At 35.8% G+C, this 23,191-nt stretch overlaps 1 protein-coding gene across 1 annotated transcript in view; it reads right to left on the bottom strand.

Moving 5' to 3' along the window:
* POU1F1 (POU class 1 homeobox 1) overlaps window positions 1-21,194 on the bottom strand; it is a 321,195-nt gene extending 300,001 nt beyond the window's left edge. Inside the window, exon 1 of the mRNA XM_078058817.1 lies at window positions 21,077-21,194. Coding sequence (XP_077914943.1) covers window positions 21,077-21,194 — 118 coding nt within the window. The remainder of the gene's footprint in view (window positions 1-21,076) is intronic.
* Between the last annotated feature and the right edge of the window lie 1,997 nt (window positions 21,195-23,191).

The following is a 23,191-nucleotide window of genomic DNA, read 5'->3' on the forward strand; positions in this document are numbered from 1 at the left end:
AGTGAACTAGGGAGTTATTCTCAGGGAAAAGAATTTGGCCTCATCGAAGGACATCTTCCAGCAGCAGGGTAAGAGGTCTTTACCTTATTTATCCAATGCAATTGTCATTCTTCCCTTTCCTGTATAGAAAGGTTTATTGCAGCTGATCTGCCTTGATCCAGCATCATTTGTTGGGTGCATTTACTGGGAATGTGGACCCAGAAGTGATCTTCGGGAACTTGGAAAGCCACCTCCAGATCTGAGGTAGACTGCAAGACTATGGTCTTTTGTTTCTGTGTGTGTGTGTGTGTGTGTGTGTGTACATAAGGGAAAAGAATGTGTAAATAAAAGGGTAAGTTTTATTTATGCTTTCTTTCCAATGGTCTGATTTTCAGGCTTAAAAATGTGACTTGCTCTGGCCAGTATAAGCATAAGGATATGATATATGCTTAATGAACTATTTTTTTTAATTTTATTTTATTATGTTATGTTAATCACCATACAGTACATCATTAGTTTTTGATGTAGTGTTCCATGATTCATTGTTTGCGTATAACACCCAGTGCTCCTTGCAGTACGTGCCCTCCTTAATACCCATCACCAGGCTAACCCATCCCCCCACCCCCTCCCCTCTAGAACCCTCAGTTTGTTTTTCATAGTCCATAGTCTCTCATGGTTCGTCTCCCCCTCCTATTCCCCCCTTCATTTCTCCCTGTTATCTTTTTTTTTTTTTTTAACATATAATGTATTGTTTCAGAGGTACAGGTCTGATTCAACAGTCTTGCACAATTCACAGCGCTCACCATAGCACATACCCTCGCCAATGTCTGTCACCCAGCCACCCCATCCCTCCCACCCCCCCACCACTCCAGCGACCCTCAGTTTGTTTCCTGAGATTAAGAATTCCTTATATCAGTGAGATCATATGATACATGTCTTTCTTGGACTTATTTCACTTAGCATAATCAACTAGTTTAAATGCAATAGTTTGGCTCATCCTCTTGAATTTTCACTCTCTGCCTTAAAACCAGCAAGCCTATTATAGTGAGGTTTCAGCCTGGGCTCAGGAATGAGAAAACCCATGGAGTACACCTGCACTTGGCCCATAGCCTTCATGTACCATGAGTAATAAGTATTTGTTTTAATCCACTGAAATTTTGGAATTGTCACAGCAGCAAATGCTGATTAGTGTATTCTGTAATAGTTAAAAATGGTATTTAACCACAAAAATTAAAATTAAATATCAAGTTTTAAACTCAGTTATTAAAAAATATGACCTATATCTGAAAAATCCAGGGAAAAGTATGAACAATTCCTGTACAATTTTAAAGGGATCTAAAAACTTCAATGCTTGAAGAGTTTTCAAAGTTCCAATGGTGCTGTGAAAGTTTTGGCTAAGTACAATTTTGTTTATTAGGTTATTTTCATTTATAACATGCTGATTCCAAGTCAGGTCTACTTACACTATTCAGCAAAGAAAGAAAATGATCCTATTTACAATAGCATCAAAAAGAATAAAATACTTAAGAATGAATTTACCCAAGGAAGTGAAAGAATGTTGCACTGAGAACTACAGGTCATTGTTTGAAAGAAATTAGAGACATAATTACCTGGAAAGACCTCTGTGTTCACGAATTGTAGGACTTAATATTGTTAAAATGTCCATACTACTCAAGCAATTTACAGATTCAATGCAATCCCTATTAAAGTCCCAATGGCCTTATTTACAGAAATAGAAAATTATTAAAATTTCTATGGAACAAAAGACCCCCAAATAACCAAAGTAATCTTAAGAAGAACAAAGCTGGAGGCATCACACTTCATCTCAAACTATATTTCAAAGCTATAAATTAAAACAGAATGGTACGGATATAAAAACACATAGACCATATATATGACTGAACATATATAGAACAGAAGAGAGCCCAGAAATAAACCTATACATATATGGTCAATGGATTTTTGACAAAAGTGCCAAGAATACACAATGAGTAAAAAACAGTCTTCAATAAATGGTGAAAAAACTGTAGTCCACAACCAAAAGAATGAAATTAGGCCCTTACCTTTCACCATACACAAAAATCAATGCAAAATGGACTAGAGATTTAAATCTAAGACCTGGAACTGTAAAACTTCTAGAGGAAAACTTGAGGGAAAAATTTCTTGACATTGGGTTTGGCAATGATTTGATAGGACACCAAAAGTACAAGCATCAAAAAGCAAGATCAGCAAATATTACAACATCAAACTTAAAAGCTTCAGCACATCAAAAGGAATATTATATCTGATAAGTGATTAATATCTAAAGTACAGAAAAGAATTCCCACCACTCAACAGCAGAAACAAATAATCCAGTTAAAAAGTGGGGAAAAGACTGAAGAGACATTTCTCCAAAGAAGACCTACAAAGAAGAACTTCATGAACCATCAGGGAAATGCAACTCAAAATCACAATGAAATAATACTCATCTTAATATGTGTAAGGTGTTATATCTGATAAGGGGTTAACATCCAAAATCTATAAAGAACTCACACAACTCAATTAAAACAACCTACAATTCAATCCAAAAAGTGGGCAGAGGACCAGACTTGAAATTTCTCCAAAGACGACCTACAGATGGCCAGACACATGAAAAGATGTTAAACATCACTAATCATCAGGGAAATGCGAATCAAAACCATAATGAGATATCAACTCACACATATTAGAATGGCTATCATCAAAAAGACAAGAAATAACAATTGGTGAGGCTATGGAGACAAGACAACCTTCGTGCAGTGTTGGTGGGAATGTAACTTGGTATAACCACTATGGAAAACAGTATGGAGGTCCCTCAAAAAATTAAACTACCAGATGATCCAGCAATTCCACTTCTGGATATTTATCTGAAAACAAAACAAAAACCTAACTCAAAAAGATATCTGAACCCCCATACTTATTGTAGCTTTATTTACAATAGTCAAAGTACAAAAACAACCTAAGTGTTCATCAATGGAAGAAAGGATAAAGAAAATGTGGTGTACACACACACACAGAAATATTATTCAGCCATTAAAAAAAAAAAGAATTAAATGTTGCCATTTGTAACATCATGGATAGAGCCAGGAGGTATTATGCCAAATAAAGTAAATCAGAGCAAAAGACAAATATATGATTTCATTTGTGTGTGGAATATAAAATGCAAAACAAATTAACAAAACCAAACTTGAATAGAGAGAATAGACTGGTGAATGCCAGAAGGTAGAGGGGTTGAGAGATGGGCATAATAGGTGAAAGGGATCAAGAGGTACAATCTTCCAGTTATAAAGTAAGTCATGGGGATGTAATATACAACAGGACAACTATAGTCAATAATACTGTATCGCATATTTGAAAGTTGCTAAGACAAAAGTCTTAAAAGTTCTCATCACCAGGAAAAAAAATGTACTTTGTTTGGGGATGGATAGTTACTAGACTGACTGTGGTGATTTTGCAATGTACACAAATATCAAATCATCATGTTGTACACCTGAAACTATGTTGTATCAATTATACCTGCAAAAAAAAAGGTAGCTCTCATGTTAAGTGTTCTTACCATAATTGTACAAGTAAATGTTTTGCAGTCATAAATAAGTCCAAAGGATCAAAGTTACATTTAAGAGAAATCGTTCAGATTACACCTTCAATTTTCTTTAGTTGTCCAATATTTTTAGAGCTTCCTATAGACTATTGATAATCAATTATGAAGAAATTAGAGAACAAATTATTTGTGTGTGCAAAGAACTATTCTCAAATATATAACTTTCTTGGAATACTGTATTTCTTCCTTTAATCAATTTGCCTACAGTAGACAGAGACCCACCCAACAGGAGGGAAAAATCTACCTGAGAGCATGTGCTCAGTAGTTCAAGTTTCAGTGAAAGTCTTCCTTCACTTTTACTATTTATGACTAAGTTATAAATACTTCCCGAAGAGGAATACTATTGGGATTATTTACTTTGATTTTGGTTTCCTTGTGTATATACAACTTTAGATATTTTATGCTTTTGTAGCATCTAGAATCCCTTTTTTTATATTTTACCATTCTAATGGGTAAACTTTAGACTTCCACATAATTATAATTCATTTCATAATTTTCCATGTTCTAATAATAAAGAAAATTGCATGTTAGCTTTTTAATTCCATGTATGTAATTTTAACATTAAATTAGTATTTGATTTAATTAAGATCCAAAATGTAAGATCCAAAAATAAGATTTTTTGCATGTAGATTTCTAGGTTCAGACACAATCAGAAGTTGGACAATTTAGATTATATGGAAAGGGGTCTTGAGCTTTGCAAACTAAGATCCAAAGAACAAAAGTTTTCACCAAAATCTTTGTAAACTCTGGTTTCCAGATTTGGTAGGATTGTGAAGACTTAGCTTAATAGGCATTGTATAAATGAGGGACCTTAAGGAATCTTAGTCATCAGGTTTAGCTCTATCTCAGACCTGTATAAGAACTTTTTCTTAGAAACCTTGTAACTATGATCATAAAATACTTATGGAATAGTCACTATATACCAGACACTGTGCAATAAAATATACATTGTTTTCATTTACTCCTCAAATTGATTTTTTGATATAGCTACTATTATTACATCATTTTATATATGGGGGGCAAGGAGACTTTTTAAAGATTAAATAACTTGCCCAAGATCTCTTTGTAGAGACCCAGCCAACAACTCTTAAGAGGCAAAGTTGAGGACACACTAATCTCTTTAGCATAGTACTTTTGATTCCAATATTCAAAACTAAAATGCTAAGTAATGATCAGATATTTCTAAAGTCTCACCAAGTATGAAGGGACAGTATGGTCCACCTGTAGTTTCCTCCATGCTTTACTCTGGTTCCAGTTGTATTAAGAAACCACTCTAGATCACACTGAAAAGCTCCTATTTGCAGTCAGTGTGAGTTCTCCCTTCTCGGGAGAGATCCTCCCCATTCCTCTCTTAGAATATGATTGCTCACCCTTCAGGAAGTCTGCTTCTGATGTGTTTTTGTTTGCTAGTGCCTCTAAAATGAGGCAATAAGGGTGAAAAGCAGAAAACATTAAAGGCATCAAGATAAAGAACACAAGACCTTGGGAAGAGGTGGAGGTCAACAGAAAGTGAATAAAAGGGCCTAAGGAAAAAAAAAAAAATTTAGTTAGTTTTAAACTATTTAAAAAAACTAAAAAAATAGTTTTAAAAAACACTATTTAAAAAAGTGTTTTTTAAAAAAAACTATTAAAACTATTTTTAAAAATAGTTTTTTAGTTAGGGGATTACTAACAAAAAATATCCTTCAAATATTGGCTTAGTGCTGGTCCAGCCAATATCTAAAATTAGTTTTATGCTCCCATTTGTTGCTCCCTGAGTCATGTACAGAATGTAATTATGTGTTTGGATCAGAGGTTAGCAGCGGCTCTTTAAAATGAAGTTCAATCCGTTCTCTTTTCCTCAGACTTACTGTCTGGAAGATTGTTCCTGTTTGCAAAGGAATGTAAAATTAATGTAAAATTATAAGACCATTTGAGACTCTTGTTACATTTAAATGCAAGTTCTAGCCAAAAAAAAAAAAAAAATACTATTACTAACACACTGATCTTCCTATTTTACAATAGCTGGTAAATATTATGAAAGACATTTCTATCTTACTCCACTGGTTTCATTAAGCATGGAGTCTATGTGCATTGATATTTTATATTTTTTCCACTTAGCTTATAATCTTATTAACTTAATATTCCACGTTTTCAATATCACAAATAAAATAAGGTAGATGTAGAAAGGTTTTATTATTCAAAGAACATTGAGTTTACATAAAGATTCATTATCACTAATAGCCTTTTTTTTTTTTTTTTTTTTTAAGATTTTATTTATTTGACAGAGAAAGTGAGCACAAGCAGAGGGAGAAGCAGGCAGCCCCATGTGGGACTGGATCCCAGGACCCTGGGGTCATGACCTGAGCTGAAGGCAGACACTTAACCAACTGAGGCACCCAGGTGCCCTTATCACAAATAGCTCTTTAAAAAAGTAGTTGTAATGTTCTAAATCAACAGGATTTATGTTCTCTAAAAAGTCACAAAGAGAAAATCATTAGTTGTATAACAAGAATTCCCCCTAAGTTAAAAGAGTGAATAGTAGATTGAGTTTCAGATGGCAGCAATGACTGGGGATGGGAAAGTTTCTTGAAGAGGCATTAGAATTTTGGCTGTTTTTAGAAGGCCCTATTATTGAGCAATAACTATGAGCAGTTAAAGCAAATGGAATCACTTATTCAATTAAAAAATATGGAACCCTCTACTCTGTTCTAGGTACTACATTAAGGAATATAGAGAAAAAGAATTCTTACCTACACAGTCTAGAATAGAAGATAACAATTTCAGTCCAATTGATAAATGCAATGAGTAAAATCCAAGATGCCTTGAGAGCAAAGAAGAAAGATTCCTAATCTAGTATTTTAGGTTTTGGGGGAAGGTAGGGTTGGACAGGGTCCACTTAAGTATGTGACCCAAGCTACATGTAACATTGATTGCAAGCTTCATATGTACATGGTGAATTTTTTGGATCTGTTTTGTTACTTTATTCCCAGTGCCTATAACTGTGCCTGCATAGATCAGTTTGCTCAAAAATATATTTGGTGGAAATATATTACTTTTCCTTTTGATGCTATACTAATTATTCTTTTGTATGATTGAATCTACCTAATATTACAAACCTTGGGACCTATATAGTTGTTCATTGGAATGGGGAAAAGTATAAATATTTATACTCAATGAAGCAACCAATAACTTTGGAAATATCTCATGAATCAGAAAATATTGAGCCATTACTATTTTAGTCCCATACAAGAATGTACTTATAAATACAGGGGCACCTCGGTGGCACAATCAGTTAAGCATCCAACTCTTAGTTTCCACTCAGGTTATAATCTCAGGATCCTGAGATCAAGCCCCACATCAGGCTCTGCGCTCACTGTGGAGTCTGCTTGAGATTCTCTCTCCTTCTGCCCCTCCGGCTCATGCTCGCTCTAAAATAAGTCTTTAAAAATAAGTTATAAATACAAAACCAGAGCTGCACAGGTTCATTGGGGTATGTAGAGATTAACTGGAATCTGCAAAAACAAAGGAGCTCCCCTTGCAACTACAGAACAGAGGAAGTTCAGAGAGGCTTCCAAAAGGAAAGGACAAAGGCATTAGCCAGGCATTTGCTAATCTTTTACGTTTGTTTAATAGGTTGTTTCTGTTAGGTGTTAATATAAATCACAATGGAAGAGAAAGTTCTCAAAATTATCAGAACTTTCCTCCTAAATGCCAGGAGACTAATTACTGGACACTCTCCTGGTCCCTACTGAAAATTAGATTCCCTAACAGAAATACATAATGCAGGGGAGGAGAGATGGGCAAAATGGGTGAAGGAGGAGGTACAGGTTCCAGTCACTGAATAAGTCATGGGACAAAAGGTACGTCATGGAGAATACAGTCAATGGTATCGTAATAGTGTTGTAAGGTGACATGGTAACTACCCTTTGGGGAGCATAGCATAATATATAGACTAGTCAGATTACTAAGTTGTACACCTGAAACTAATTTAACATTGTTAAACTACACTTCAATAGAGAAATAAAAATAAAATCCAAGACAAGTCTAAGTATATAACAATATACTATTATCCTTAAAGGTATTTTCACTGTGGGGGAGGAAAGAAAAAAAAAAAGATTAAAAAAGGTTAAAATTTCATTCTCCTAATGAAATCCCACTGGATGCATATTTTTCAGCAAAATTTAATATCAATATATCCTATCAAATATTTAAAAAAAACACTTTTAAAGCCTGGAAAAAAATACATGAGTCCTGCTGACATTACAGAAATATAAGAAACATGAAATTGTTGAAAAGACAATGGCCAAGTAGCTTTCCCTTGATAACTAATTTTTAGTTGCTGCGGGAAATAGGTTTTAAGACTCCATTTCTGTTGCAGTTAAGTCATTATGGCCTTATAAAAACTGATTTTCTTTTTGAATTTAGAAATTGTAAGAGTTCTCCCTGCCTACCTAGGAGTTCACCTGTCATTTCTCCTGACTATCCCATTTTTATACATGACATATATTCACTTTAGAAAGTACCAGACAAAACTCTGATAGTTGCCTTTTAGATAACATTTTCTAATTAAATGTTGAAATAGGATCTAAGGTGAAAGATATTCATCTAACTTGCTAGGTATTTGGTATGCTCTTGGCACTTTTGAAACTAAAGCTAGAAATAACTGCAATGTCTTATCAGTCATATGCTTGGTAACACTGTCTATTATGCTATTTAAAGGAAGTGAGAATAAATCTCTTATGGGTGCATACATGCTCTTCACGTAGAAGAAAAAAACTTCCATGTTCTTATATGTTACACTAGACCACTGATACAGGATATCCTAGGGGTATATAAAACATAAAAGGCATGATCAAGGAAATTTGGCTTCATATTTTATTACATTAAAATACAGTTTTCCATGGGCGCCTGGGTGGCTCAGTTGGTCAAGTGACTGCCTTCAGCTCAGGTCATGATCCCAGAGTCCCAGGATCAAGTCCTGCATTGGGCTCCCAGCTCAGCAGGGAGTCTGCTTCTCCCTCTGACCACCCCCCTCATGCACGTGTGCTCGCGCTCTCGCTCTCTCTCACACACACACACACACACACACGCTCTTTAAAAAATAAAAGTTTTCCTGATTGCAAATGTTTCAACAGAAAATACTTGAATTGAGGAATTTTAGATATTTCTTCTAAATAAAAAAATTCCACACATGCCATGACCTTAGTTAACTTGTAATTCTGTCCTAAAAATTCTTCAATGACTCATTTAAATCCTTTCTGCTCAAATTCCACTTTAACATCTAATTAGGGAAGTCCTAACTATAGGTCATCTCACCCAAGACAATAAAAACAGCTTTCAGCCATCTGTAGTTAGAAAAAAATTATTTTTTCAGTCCTTTAGTAAGCCACACTTAAGCAAGCAAACAATTTATGTTGATTCTATGGTCAGTAATGAGTTTCCGTTTGTATCAAAAGTCATGTGTCCATGATGAAAAATTGTTCCTGAAGTATGCAATTCTTCAAAACATCAAAAACATAGCTGGTTTTTATAGGCTTCTCATGAAGCTCTCAGCTGGGTTTATGGTTAAGCCAGAGTAGTCTCAAAAGGAACAAGGAAATCAGAAGGTGGATCCTGGGACAAACTCCTGGCTGTATGATTTTTTCGTCTTTTTTTTTTTTTTTTTTTTTTAACTCCTAGGTAAGCAAGACAAACTTTTACAACCAAGTGATTTGAAAATTAGAATCAATGGAGTGACATTGTCACCAGACTCCAACCTCCCATTTCTCCATTTCTCTGACTCACTAGATCTCAGGGTCTTCCTGACTGTCTGTCATCCCTGACTTAATATGCATAGGATAAAGACCAGTTCAACCAGAATTACCTTCTTGCATGACTCCATAATTCAGTGGTTTGATCTCATACATTAAAGACAAGTTAAAAATATTAGTTTTCTCCACAAATTTTACATCTCTTCCTTACAAATAAAAACTGACAAAATTGTAACATTGAGAGAAAAATCAGACACCTAAACCATTCAAACGTAGTAAATTCATTTCACTTAAAAGCTGACAAAAAGTCTGCAGAAATACACAGAATACTTAATTGGAACACCATTTCTTATTAAAAGAAAATGGGATTTGGAATAACAGCATCCTATCCCAAAGGGATATCGAAAACTGTATGCTCTAAATACATAGACACTTAATACAGAAATAGCATCTTGATCTCTAGCAATACTGATATGCAAAATTTAACCTTTAAGTAGTAAGTATATTAGAACCACCATCTAGGATATTAAGCTAGAATTCAAAAATTCAGATGAATTCATCACTTGTGGTTTCTTTTTAGGAGTTAGTAGCTGATTCCATAGTCTTCTTGGGGTAGATACTATAGTCTATACTTTCAAATTTCTCTTACCTTCAATACACTTACATAGAAGAGCTCAAATTCCTATTGTATTGACCTAACTTCTCAAATTGTGCATAATTATGGAAAGACAACCTTCCTCTATCCCATCATGCCCCATTGCTAGCTGTCAATTTTCAGTTTTTTTCTTTGCTGTTGTTCCTATTTGTTTATGGAGTACTTTTGACTTATCTTTATCAAATCAAGAAATTACATCAGAAACTCTGGGAACAACTGCTTAAGCTCCTTATCAACGTGGTACAAATCATTAAGTTTTAGAGGTGGAAGTGTCTGTGGCTCTCATCTAGTCCAACTCCTTCATTTTACAAATAATTGAATTGAAATTTAGAGACTGATGTACCAAAGGACACACAGCTGGTTAAAATAAATAGAAACCAAGTTCTTCACATTTAGTGCAGGAAACATGCTATTATTTCTATAGCAATTCTCACATGATAGTTTGGGGGTTTTGGTTTTGTTTTGTGTTTTAAGATTTTAGAGAGGGAGAGAGCACATGAGTGCGGGGGAGGGGCAAAGGGGGAGAAAGAGAGAGAAAGAGACTCTCAAGCAGACTCCCCACGGATCGCAGAGTCCAATGTGGGGCTCTATCTCACAAGCCAGGAGATCATGACCTGAGCCAAAACCAAGAGTCAGATGCGTAACCTACTAAGCCACCCAGGCACCCCATGGTTTCATTTTATTTCTATTTTTAACAAAATTAAATCATCACCAGCTTGAAAATGAAGAAAAACTTTGATATCCATTCTATTTACCATACTTAGCAAAAGTCACGTTCAATATTTATGCCTGCCTAATCACTGCTCTGTATTACATGATGGCTTCAAAAATTTGGATTTTAAAACATTCCATAATTCTAGAACATGAAAGTTGTTATAGGATCATTTGTTACATCATTTGTGAAATGTTTTTCATCTTTGCAAGTCAAATTTGGTAAAACAGTATCTAAATAGAAAATTATTTGTTCTTCAGAGAGCTCATTTGAAAATCAATACTAAGTGGCACTTTAAGATATAGAAATGTATGGATTATAAAGATGAGTAATATATGTATTCTTTAGTTTTCTTGAAGTGTTTTTTCAATTAAGTTCAAAATGTGCTAAGCAGACAACTTAGTCTAAAAGGGCATATAATAAATGCTGTTCAAACTAATGCTTTCCTTCTTTTAGGCATGAACAATTTTTCAATCTATAGAAAAGCAATGCATATTAAGAGATGTGCTAATACAAGTGAATGTTTACTCATGTTTTGGGCTATAATAGACAACTATTTTCTCATGTTTGCTGATAGGAAGATATTTAAATGCTCTTCAAAGTGTCCACTCATGCATACTTAAACTGAAAATCTTCTGTGGTTGGAGAAAACAGAGGCAGCATATATAACACTTCTCAAAGAGAAAGATGTGGTGGTACCAGCTTGTTGATCCATTTTTCCCTGTGAGCTGGGATAAAGAATTTAATGGCCAAGTTAGCTCACCGGAATTCTGAGCATTTTTCTTTATTCAAGTCTATTTCTCTGAAAGTAGGGGAGATTTAGGATGTCCTATGACATTTATTTAGGATTTCCTATGTTGTGGTTTCACAATGTATTTTATTCTAAATTTATCATTTGCTTGTCATTTTTTGAGTCCACGTAAACTAAGACCATGATTTTTGGAAGACTAAAAACTGTATACCACATTTCCTGCTATTTTTCCAGCTCCTGGAATTCATTATATATTCCCCATTCTAATGGCTGCTCTGTTCTCCTAGTCCTCAAAATAACCACCTGTAACTCTTTTTCTTCTAATCATCTATTAGAGGGAAAGAGGATCTTACATAAATTGTTCACCTAATGACTTTACTCTGTTAAGCTTTCCTTGTGTGATATTTAACAAGAATCAAAGGAAAATATGAAAATCTTAGATTTGAATTTTCTGTAATTCAGATTTTTCTCTTGACTCTTATACTATCTAATAGCTCTCATGTAAAATGAGATAAATTCACGTAAAGACAATTTTGTTATCTATTATCACAACTCTTAATTTGTTATGGCATGCCACTTGATAACGCAGTGCAAATTTGTCAATTAAATTTCATAGTTTCAGGTTTGACAAACATTCCCTTAGAGGTATCCAATGACACCCTAATTTCACATTTATCTTTGTAACTATACTTGTCCATTTTTTATGCTATATTTAAAAAGCACTATCATCTAGGTCAGATATACAAATGTGAAATCTGACTAGAAACACTTAAGAAACAGGTATATCTCAAGCAAGTTTTTCCAGGAAGAGATAGTATTACATTTTTCCTAAAAAATGCAACATTCATGCAGACCTTGAGGGAAGATCAGAAAATTTGTGCATGGTGGGCATTGAGATAATTTGGATGTTTATGGAGCTAAACTCTGCTGTAAGCACTACTGAATAAAGTAGATGAAGCCAGGGAAACTCACCTCTTACTATTGAGTCTTTCATCCAATCTCGGTTAAATCTCAAAAGCGATATTTTATTCAAAAAACAAAGGCAGATATTAAACTTACCAAGGTTTTAAAACAGAAAGGTTTTCAAGGCTCTATGGTTAATACAGGGTCCAGATCCATGATATTACAGATTTGAAAGCTGCGCTCAAATTTTACAAATAGAAAAGACTTGCAATTCAATAAGTAGTTGTAAGGCTATTTTCCCATTGTGCTGTAACATGTATAGAAAGGTCACCTACAACTGTAAGTAGCTTTTAGTAACATCTTAGAGGTCATAATGTAGGGCAAACTACTGTCTGAATTCTGATTTTTCAGATCAAGGTTTTATTTGCATAAGCTCAAATGCATACATGTATGCATGCTTATACATGTATTTCAGCAAGTATACATATGCACAAGCTCGTTTGGATGCAAACCTTTTGGGGTTCCTGCACGGCCATCAATAGATTTGATGAAAAAATGAAAGGGCAAGGGAGTTAGCTCCCTGTGGGGTAAACTTTGATTCCTGCAAGGTGGGATCATTTGCTTCCACTCTTGTTCTAGTAGGCTCCTTCTGGAACAAGGGGAAGTACTGCCTTGTAGCTCTTCTAGGAGAGTACTATGGCCCAAGTGAACAGGCCTGCAGAGTGACCTGCTGCAGCTCTTCGGGGTTCTTGTAAAACAGTGTCAAACGTAAGAATGCATTATATTATGTCGCTTCTTTGCCTCACTTCTCTTTTGCGCTTATCCTCCCTGCCCTGGACGTGCTCTTCCCAAATCAAGTATGAGAACTTCATCCTTAAGTTCTGCTTTTCTTTTTCTACTCCAAGTGTTTGCCCATCAGTATTAGAATGATAAATCAATGCACTGCTTCCTTCTTTGAGAAATTCTTATTTTTTTTAAAAAAAGGAACAATGTGCTCAGTGTCATGGTTGATACTCATTCTGATAGAAGTTCCTTATCCTACTGTAGACTGGTAACCAAGTGGCTAATAGTCTGTGGGTTACCCTTTGAGAAGCACAATTTCAGAGGATAAAGGTGTGTGCATATGCACACACACACACACACAAATATGCCATACCTTGCCATACTAATAGCAAAGTAGAAGGAGCTTTACTGAAAAACTTACATATTTATGTACCTTTTATACAAAACCTAGAAAGATTAAATATTTCACATGCACAAGGGCACATTTTGATAGCCACTGCTTAGTATTCCACATAATCTTTCTTGATCTTGCTGACACATTTTTCTTATTTGTTTACCATGGGACTTCAGGGATAAAATCATTGTAGTAGGTATCCTATGGCTTTTAGGATTGTGAAGTATACAGTTTTGGCATAGAGTTACATAGAATCCTTCTTTAGATAGCAGTTTAAGAAAACAAGGCAGTGTTAATTTACCTACCTGAATTTGTCAAAATACTCATTTAAAAATCATAAATATGGGGCACCTGGGTGGCTCAGCCATTAAGCATCTGCCTTCGGCTCAGGTCATGATCCCAGGGTCCTGGGATTGAGCCCCGCATCAGGCTCCCTGCTCAGTGGGAAGCCGGTTTCTCCCTCTCCCACCCCCCTGCTTGTGTTCCCTCTCTCACTGTGTCTCTGTCAAATAAAATCTTTAAAAAAAAAAAAATCATAGATACCCTTAAAACAAAGGATTAAAACTGATTATGTGCCAAAAGTTTTCCAATTACAATCACAATGTCAGATTTAAGGTATCAATAGCGTGTAATTTTCTTCCTGAACCTGCACCATTTTCACTTTCAATATCGAAAAATGTAACAAGTAGTGATGTGCTGGCCAAATTAAAGATTACTTTTTATCATACTTTAAATGTTTCTGTAATTAGACACAGCTGTAGCCCCAAATTTCCCTCTATAGTCTATTCCTTCTCTGCCTCCTATTGCAAGCACTAATATTTAGATTTGTGTGCAAATAGGTTTTGTATGTGTTACCTGTGTGCTTCTATAATGTTAGGTTGTGGAAAATGCAAAATTTACATATTTTATTGCTAATATTTTCCTGCAAATAGCCTTTATGCAGTATTTTGGACATTCAATATATCAAATGAATATACTATTTTTAAAAAATATAATTCCTGAGAAAACTTGGTTTCCATTCATTCCTCTATTATAAGCAATGATGCAGTAAGCATGCCTACACATGTGTTCTTTGCAGAATTACTCAAGATAGATCCTGAAGCAAGATCCCTGTGGCAGATAATAGGTGCATTTTCAACCTAATCAAATATTACCAAGTTACTTTCCAGAGTCCACCTACATTTAAAAGTTGACCTGATCAAAATTCATTAATTCAGAATATTTAACTGACCTGGTAGTATAATTTTTAAATCATTAACCTATTTCCATCAGTTCATACATTTTGCTATTATAAAAAATGTGCCATTTTCAATGACTTCATGTGGAAAAGACCTGATCATTAATAGAATTAGCATTATTTTGAGAGCCTTCATTTATATGTTAGGTCTATAAATCTCATGTGAATTTAATTATGACAAGTTTTTCCAGCCACCAAAAGTTTTCCATCTATAGCTTCTGAAACTCCTTGTCAAAAAGTGAAGCCATTCTATTACGCTAAGTGAAATAAGTCAGAAAGACAAATACCATGAATGTTTTCGCTCATGTGTGGAATTTAAGAACCAAAACAAAGTAGCAAAGAAAAAAAAAAGGAGCCAAATCAAGAAACAGACTCTTAACTATAGAGAACAAACTGCTGGTGATCAGAGGGGAGGTGGGTGGGGGGATGAGGGAAATAGGTGATGGGGATTAAGGAGTGCACTTGTGCTGAGCATTGGCTGTTGTATGGAAGTATTTAAACACTATGTTGTACACCTAAAACTAACATTACACCGTGTTAACTGGAATTTAAATAACTTAAAAAAAAATCAGTTGGGGAAAAAAGTGAAGCCACTCAAAATTGTAGGGCTTATGAATTTTTAGAATTATAAAAGCAACGATGATTTCTTTCAGAAATGTGAAAAATACCAAAAATTAGATTTGAGTCTGATTGCTACTCTTTAATAAATGGATTAAATTTTTTTCACCAATTGAAAAGATTCCAGAACCGAGATCCATATATAGATATGAGGTCTTTATTCAAAAACTTTTGTTAGAACAATTCACATAAATTAAGAAGCCCAAGTCAGACTGTAGTTTTTAAGCACATTTATAACAACTACTAATATCTTGTAATACTAGTAGTAAATAACATTAAGCACTTCTTACATGCTAGACCCTACGCTAAACACATGTTGTACCAGCTTGCATTTCCCCCAGATCTCCCTTCTCACAGGCCCTTCTACAATACATTGTAAATCCCATCAACTGTTAGGACCTACTTGCCTTGCCCTTGAACCTGGAAATATTTGTGATGGTCCCGAGAAATTGTTGAGAAGTGATGTTGTGTGACTTTCCAAGGCTGGCTTATAACAGTTTTACCTTGCTTGGAAGTCATGTGCTCCGACTATTACAAACAATGATACAGTAAGCATCCCTATCTATATGTGTTCTTTGCAAGATTTACTCAAGACACAGCTGGAAGTAATTTTCCTGTGGCATGGGATAGGTGCATTTTCAATTTAACCAAATAATGCCTGGACTTCTAGTCATCCAGCCTAGGTGCCAGGCATGTGATTGAACAAACCTTTATCAGATTTATCCTCAGATTTTGAGTCTTCCCAGCCCCAGACATTGTGAAGCAAACAACCGTTTCCTGCCATGCTATGTTCAAATTCCTGACCACTGGGTCTGTGAGCAGAACAATGTTTCGAGCTATTAAATTTGAGAAATTTGTTCTATGGCAATGATAACTGGAACACATGTGGTAACTTTTTAAAGTCCTAACAATTTTTTAGATTAATCCAAATTTATCAATGTGTTAAGAATGCTTAATGGTTTCTAACTAAAAAATCTATACAAGTTAATCATCTCTAACAAACATTATTACTGTAAATACTTCCACTGCATTTATGGCCTTCTACTAGAGTATTTGGGGGTGGAGGGGATAATACTTATTAAAAATATTCATGAAAAATATTCCACATCCAATTTTAGATTTTACTGGAAAAACCCATAATTCAGTCAATTCCTCTCAGAAAAAAAAATTGGATAAGAAATAAGCAGAAGAGACATTTGGGAAAGGTCAACGTATTCTAAACTAACACCTTTAACTTCCAAGCTGTTTACACCTAACCTACTGGACTACATCTGCGATTAGAGGATTCTTATTCAAATTGACACTTGGGAAATAAAATCATTGTTCTAAGTCTGCCTTCTAGGATAAATTACACATTACAATTTTACTATCAAGAAAAACAGGTCCAAGTATACTTTTAGTCAAATCCATAAGTTAAATATTGACAAATGACATGTAATCATCATACAATGAAATGCAAAGAACTACCCCCAACATTGGGTACACTTTTATCCTTTCAAAAGATTAAACAAAGTCTGTATTGGGATTTCCAAAAGACTTACAGTTAAGAGGTCATTAAGTGGATAGAGTTTATTGTGGGAAAGAGACTTACTTTCACCTACCTGGATCCATGAAGTTCTTTCTCCCGAGTTTTCGTTACCTTGTTGTGTCCAAACATTTCCATTGTAACATTATTTCAAATCATCAGCACGTTGCCAAGTTATTGCAAAACATTTGCACAGATCTTTCTGTATCTATCATTGCCCCCCCAAATCCTATTTCCATCACAAAGCCTAGGATTTTTAGAGCACCTATTTTTAGAACATAAATAATGCTGCTTCCTTTGCTTTAAGCTTCCAAATAATGGCTTCATATCAGACCCCTCTTCCTTCCCTCAATATGTCCCAGCCATACTGTGGTCCTTCTGTCCCCACTGCTCACCAAGCTCCTTCAACCCTTAAGATTTTTGCAGTTGTTGGGCCCTCTATTCAAAAGCTGTCTCCAAACATTCAGAGCAGTGCTCTTTCCTGTAACTCATTTTTTTGACTGAAATATCAGTCTCTATTTCAGAAAAGCTTTCCTCAGATATCACAATCTAATATCGCTCTATAGACTCCCACTTCAATGTACTTTGTCAACCCCCACTTTTTGTTCTTCCCTAGTTCTTAATGGCTATCAGAAATTACACTATGAATTTATTCATCTTCTGTTTATTGTCTAACTCTAGGAGAACATAAGTTCTGTGAGAGCAAGGTCCTATACCTTCCTTTCCACCCAGTAACAAATAATCATTTGTTCAATAAATGAAGGATTGGAAACAACAAAAACACAAACTGATTTTCTATAGAAGTGTGGACATCAGTATGGAGAAACTGGCTGAATTGATACAAACTCCAAAAAAAGCTATTATAAGGACACGGACACAGCAAGTGAATAATTTCTTCTTCTACTAAGAACTACAACTCAATTGCATATCAGCCTAAAATAAACAGAACTTTTAAATTTCTTTTGTAAATCCAGGACTGTTACAAATAGGTTGATTTTATCTCTATTTCCAACTGTAAAGGAGTATTTTATAACATTAAAGAAAATGATATTGACATTACATATATATGTATATAAATGTTGCAGGTTGAATTGTATCCCTCCAAAAATATGGTCAGGAATAGGACCTTATTTGTTGTGATTAATTTTGTGTGTCAACTTGGCTGAGCCACAGGCCCAGATAGGTAGCCAAATATTTTCAATGTTTCTGTGAAGTTGTTTTTGAGGAGATCATCATTTAAATTGGTGAATGTTGAGCCCATTGCCTCTATCATCAGGGTAGGCCTAATCCAGTCAGCTGAAGGCTTGAACTAGCGGGGGGGGGGGGGGGGGGGGGTTGGGGGAGAAAGACCAAAGTCTCCCTGAGCAAGAAGAAATTGTGCCAAAGACAACCTTCTAACTTGAACTGTAGTATTGGCTTTTCCCTGGGTCTCCAGCCTGCTGGTTTACCCTGAGGGTTTTAGATTTGCCAGCTATGATCTCATGAGCCAATTCTTTAAAATAAATCTTTTCCCCATATACACATATTCTATTGATTCTGTTCCTTTGGAGAACCCTGACTAATAGATTTGTAACTAGGTGTTTGCAGATGTATTCAAATTAAAATGAGATTATACTGGATTAAGTCATGTGCCCCAGACTATCTAATGGATAGGTGTTTCAATGTTTGATTGGTGTTGACTGGTGTTTTGGTAAATGACTAATCTAATGACTGGTGTTTTGGTAAAACTGGTAAAAAGAGGGGAATTTGTACATAGAGACAACAGGGAGAAGGCTAGGTGACAATGAAAGCAGAGACTGGAGTGATCAATCTACAAGCCAAGGAAAGGCAAGGATTGCTCATCAGAATTTCAGGGAAAAACCAACTCTGCCAATACCATCATTTCAGACTTGTCCCACCAGAACTGTGAAAGAATACATTTCTGTTGTTTTAAGCCATCCGGTTTGGGGTAACTGGTTACAGTAGCCCTAGGAAACTCGGACAAGAGGTTAAAAAAGGTTTCAGAAGTATTATGATGTACTCTCTGAACATTAACCACAAAAAAACTAAGGGGAATTGAATTTGGGAGTAAAAAGATCAGGTCCAAAGGTAACATGTATAACTCATTAAGCTCTATTCTCTATGTTATTGTACTGGCAATGAAGATTTCACCAAAAAAATAAAAATAAACCACTTGTAAAATGTAAAATGTTCATCTGTTTTGCATTTTAGACCGATTTTTATGTTCTGGTTATTCATGCATTTTTATGCCAACCTTTCGTGAATATTTCTGCACAATCTTTTGTTTCACACAACTCCTGCTCTTGAAAATCCCTCTTGACCCCTTAGCATTGGAGGGACCACGTTCCAAGGGCATAAAAGCATATCCCAAACAGAAGCATTCATTCAGAGACAGCTTAAGCAAAGTGAAATCATAAGGCAGTTATGCATCTGTCAAAGTAATTCTTTAGATAACATGCAATGAATTCTGATTTGCTGAATTAACTGTTTTTTTCCTACTGGCCACAGGAAAATTATTCTAATATTATCTTGACCTTAGATATTCAGACCTTTACCCACCAAGGTTAATGTATTAGTTCCTGTAACTGGGTAGCAAATTATTATAAACTTGGTCACTTACAACAACAGAAATTTATTCTCGCAGCTGTGGAGGCCAAAAGTCTCAAATTAAGGAGTCGGCAGGGCCGCCCTCCCTCTGGAAGATATAGGGGAGAATCTGTTTCTTGCCCCTTTCAGCTTCTAGTGGTCGTCCGTATTCACAGACTTGCGACCACATTGCCTCCTCTTTTGTCTCATCTGAGGACCCATCATTGGAATTAGGGCCCACCTGCATAAATCCTTAATTGCAAGTGCAAATACTTTTTCCTACTCATAGGCTCCAGGGGTTAGGATATGAATATATTTTTGGAAGATCCACATTCAGCCCACTACACTAAGTTTTACTCATGAATTTCTCTTTAATTTTCCACCCAAATCTGGTAATCCTTTATTCACCTTCCAGGAGTTATCTCTTGAATGAAAATATTTTGCATCTGTGTCATTTGACACATAATTAGCCACAATTGTTTTAATTTAACTCTAATTAGGAAATGGGCAGAAACAGCTTTTATCAAATAAGTTGAGACCACACATAAAATGAAAACAGACCTTCACTCCTGAAACCAGTATTACACCATATGCTAACTAGAATTTAAATAACCTTTAAACATAAAAATGAAAACAATTTAAAAATTAAAAATAAGATAAAAATAGACTTTCAGCGTAGCAATTACAATCTGAAGTTTATTTTATACAGGAAGTCCATAAACAACTGAAATTAAAACACATTCCCGAAATGTAAAAAAAAATCTACATAGGAACACACACCTCCACGTATATGAACAATGTTTTCTCCTGTTTATGTCACTTTATAACTAAATCCTATCAATTTTCTTTCCTTCCTTCTTCAAAGCCTACTAAATGCTACTGGGTTTCAAATCTGTTCCTCTCATATTCCTTATCTCCTTTAATGACCCCATCCTTAAAAATTGCAAATCTGCCATTTCATTCGCCTTCCTTCCCCTGCTCCGCATCCAGTCATTTATACAATCCTACGCGTTTTACCTTCTAAATGTCTCTTGAATCCATTACATTCTCTCCAGCTGTCCTCCTTAGTTAACCCACTCCTTGGTTCAGATATGCGTCCCCTCTTATTTGATTAATTGCAAAGGACAACCTGAGATTCCTAGCTCACAGAAGGACCCAGGACTTCCTGCACACGGCCACCCCTGACCCCTTTCCAAAATACAATTCCACTCATTCCATTCCCTGATTTAGAAGCCTCCTGGGGTTCCACACTCGTAGGCTAAAGTGCAAGTTATTCTTTATGACATGCAAGTTCATAATCTCTTTCAAAACCTCCAATTCTCCCTGCTGCCCACCACCTCCAGCTAACCAGGGGCTTACACTATCGCCCAAGAGTTCCCAACTATTTCACTCGTGGGCTTCCAACTTGGAACACACAGCACAATCCTGCTCTTCATTCTCCTTGTTTAAGGATAAACCCCTGTTCATCTTTCAGGAAACAATTCAAGCATCTCTCACTCTATGACAACCACTCCATCCGTTCTTACTGATGACGGTGAATTTTTACATGCAAAAATAGGGCTGACAATCAAACGTTACTCACCTATCGTGGACTCACAGCTTCTAGAGTTCTGCGGGTGAAATCTGAAACTGGCCACTGCACAGGGAGGACAAGAAGCTGAAGAAAGTGGTAGTTGTAAAAAGCAAGGGAATTTACACATACAGCTTGTCTCGGAGGACTGCAAGACCAGCAGACCTATTACAACCACCCACCAGAATCCTGACTTTATATAGAGGCCTCAAAGGGGTTTAGTCCTATATATAGTCCAGGTGATCTCAGTAACATTACTCTTTCAAGGCTGAATCCTCCTTGAAGTGGTCCCTGCTGTGGAAACCGAAAGCCGAGAGGTACATTCCAAGGACAGTGAGGGGAAAAGAGCCCCTGATTGCCCCGATCCAGCTCCGAGGTCAACTGGCGGTCATGTCCTCTGGATGACCTCCTCTGACACCTGTATGGCCTATTGTTAAAGTGTTGAAATAGTTTCATTCGGCTTTATAATCATTTAATCAGTGCCATGAGTCCTCAAGAATTTTCCTAATGATTGCAGATGCCAATGTTCTTCCTGCAAGAGAAATACCTGATATTTCAGGGGAGCTGCAAGGATTTGCCCCAACACTGTGGTCAACATCGATTCTGATTTGTTAATGCCTATATGTTGTTTCACTTTTTAAGAATCTTTAATATAACTTCTAAGAAGGAAATCTAGGAATTGATACTCCCAAGTTTTCATAATTTAGAGCATCATCCATGAGTAAGAAACTATGCAATTATGCTAGAAATTCAAGGTATAATCACATGTCTTTAAAGGGTATATAGCTAGCAGGCAAAATATACATCTATGCACATAAATTAATACAAGATATCCTATATAACTGAGCCATGCATGGTGCAAAGAACTATGTGTTATAGAAGAGGAAGCAATCAATCACTGCTGGCCCAAAGAAATGAGATAGAATCTGACAAATGCACAAGATGTAGTAAATGTAGAAAGGCGTATAGGGAGGCAATTCCAGATCAAGTATTTGGTGCAAGTAGTGAACTGAGATAATAGAATGTGCACAGCGATAGTGATTAAATCAGTTTAAACAGAACATTTGGTGTGTATAAGTGACCAGGGAAAATTAAGCCAGTAAAGTTATGGTGGCAAGCATAAAAAAACTTGAATGGAAGACTAAGAAAAGTGCATTTAATCAAGAGGAGAATATTTATTGCAATACTATTTTTAAATTGTGGAGAAAACCACAAGTCATTCTTTGTCCATTAATAGATCAGTGGTTAAAACATGATACAATCATGCTACAGAATTTTGAGACACATGGGGTAAATCTGTATGTATTGACAAGAAAAAAAAACACTAAGACGTATTAAGTTATAAAAGAAAGTGATAGAGCCGTAACTGTCCCTCTCTCCTTTCCCTTTTTCTTGCTCCCTCTCTTTTAACCACAAAAGTATCCATAACTTATTTGGGAAATTTTGGAAGTTAATAAAAAGAAATTTGAGAAATTTTGGAAACTAATAAAAAGAAAATCATACCCTCCACAAAATAGAATTTTATACATGTTATACTTCGTAAGGCTAAAAAAAAGACAAATTAAAATAATCTCCATTCTACACCTCTCCGGGCACCCCCACCAGAACACTTGTAGGACCAAAAAGGAAAAAAAAGCATTGAAGGTATTTAACCATAGGAATCGTGACAGTGATGAAATTGATGTGATTTGAAGTTGGGTTTGTGAGTGAATGACTAAGAAAGAATTCTTGAGGCATTTTTGGTGCAAAAAGGTAGTTTTATTACAGCACGGGGACAGGACTCTTGGGCAGAAAAAGCTGCACCTGCAAGTATGAGGGGTGACTATGTATTTTAAGTTTTGTGGAGGGAGGAGAGGTAGAGATAACAAGTTTCTAAAGAATGTTCCTATGCAGGACTTTGAAGATTTCACTATTGTCAAGATAAGGTTACTTTTAGCCTTTTTTTTTTCTTAAGACTTATTTATTTGTTAGAGAGAGCACAAACAGGGGGAGCAGCAGAGGCAGAGGGAGAAGCAGACTCCCCTCTGAGCAGGGAGCCTGACACAGGACTCCATCCCAGGACCCTGTAATCATGACCTGAGCCAAAGGCAGACGCTTAACCAACCTAGCCACCCAGGCGTCCCTACT

This window comes from Halichoerus grypus, chromosome 1 (assembly GCF_964656455.1).
Source record: "Halichoerus grypus chromosome 1, mHalGry1.hap1.1, whole genome shotgun sequence".
NCBI classification, from domain to species: domain Eukaryota; kingdom Metazoa; phylum Chordata; class Mammalia; order Carnivora; family Phocidae; genus Halichoerus; species Halichoerus grypus.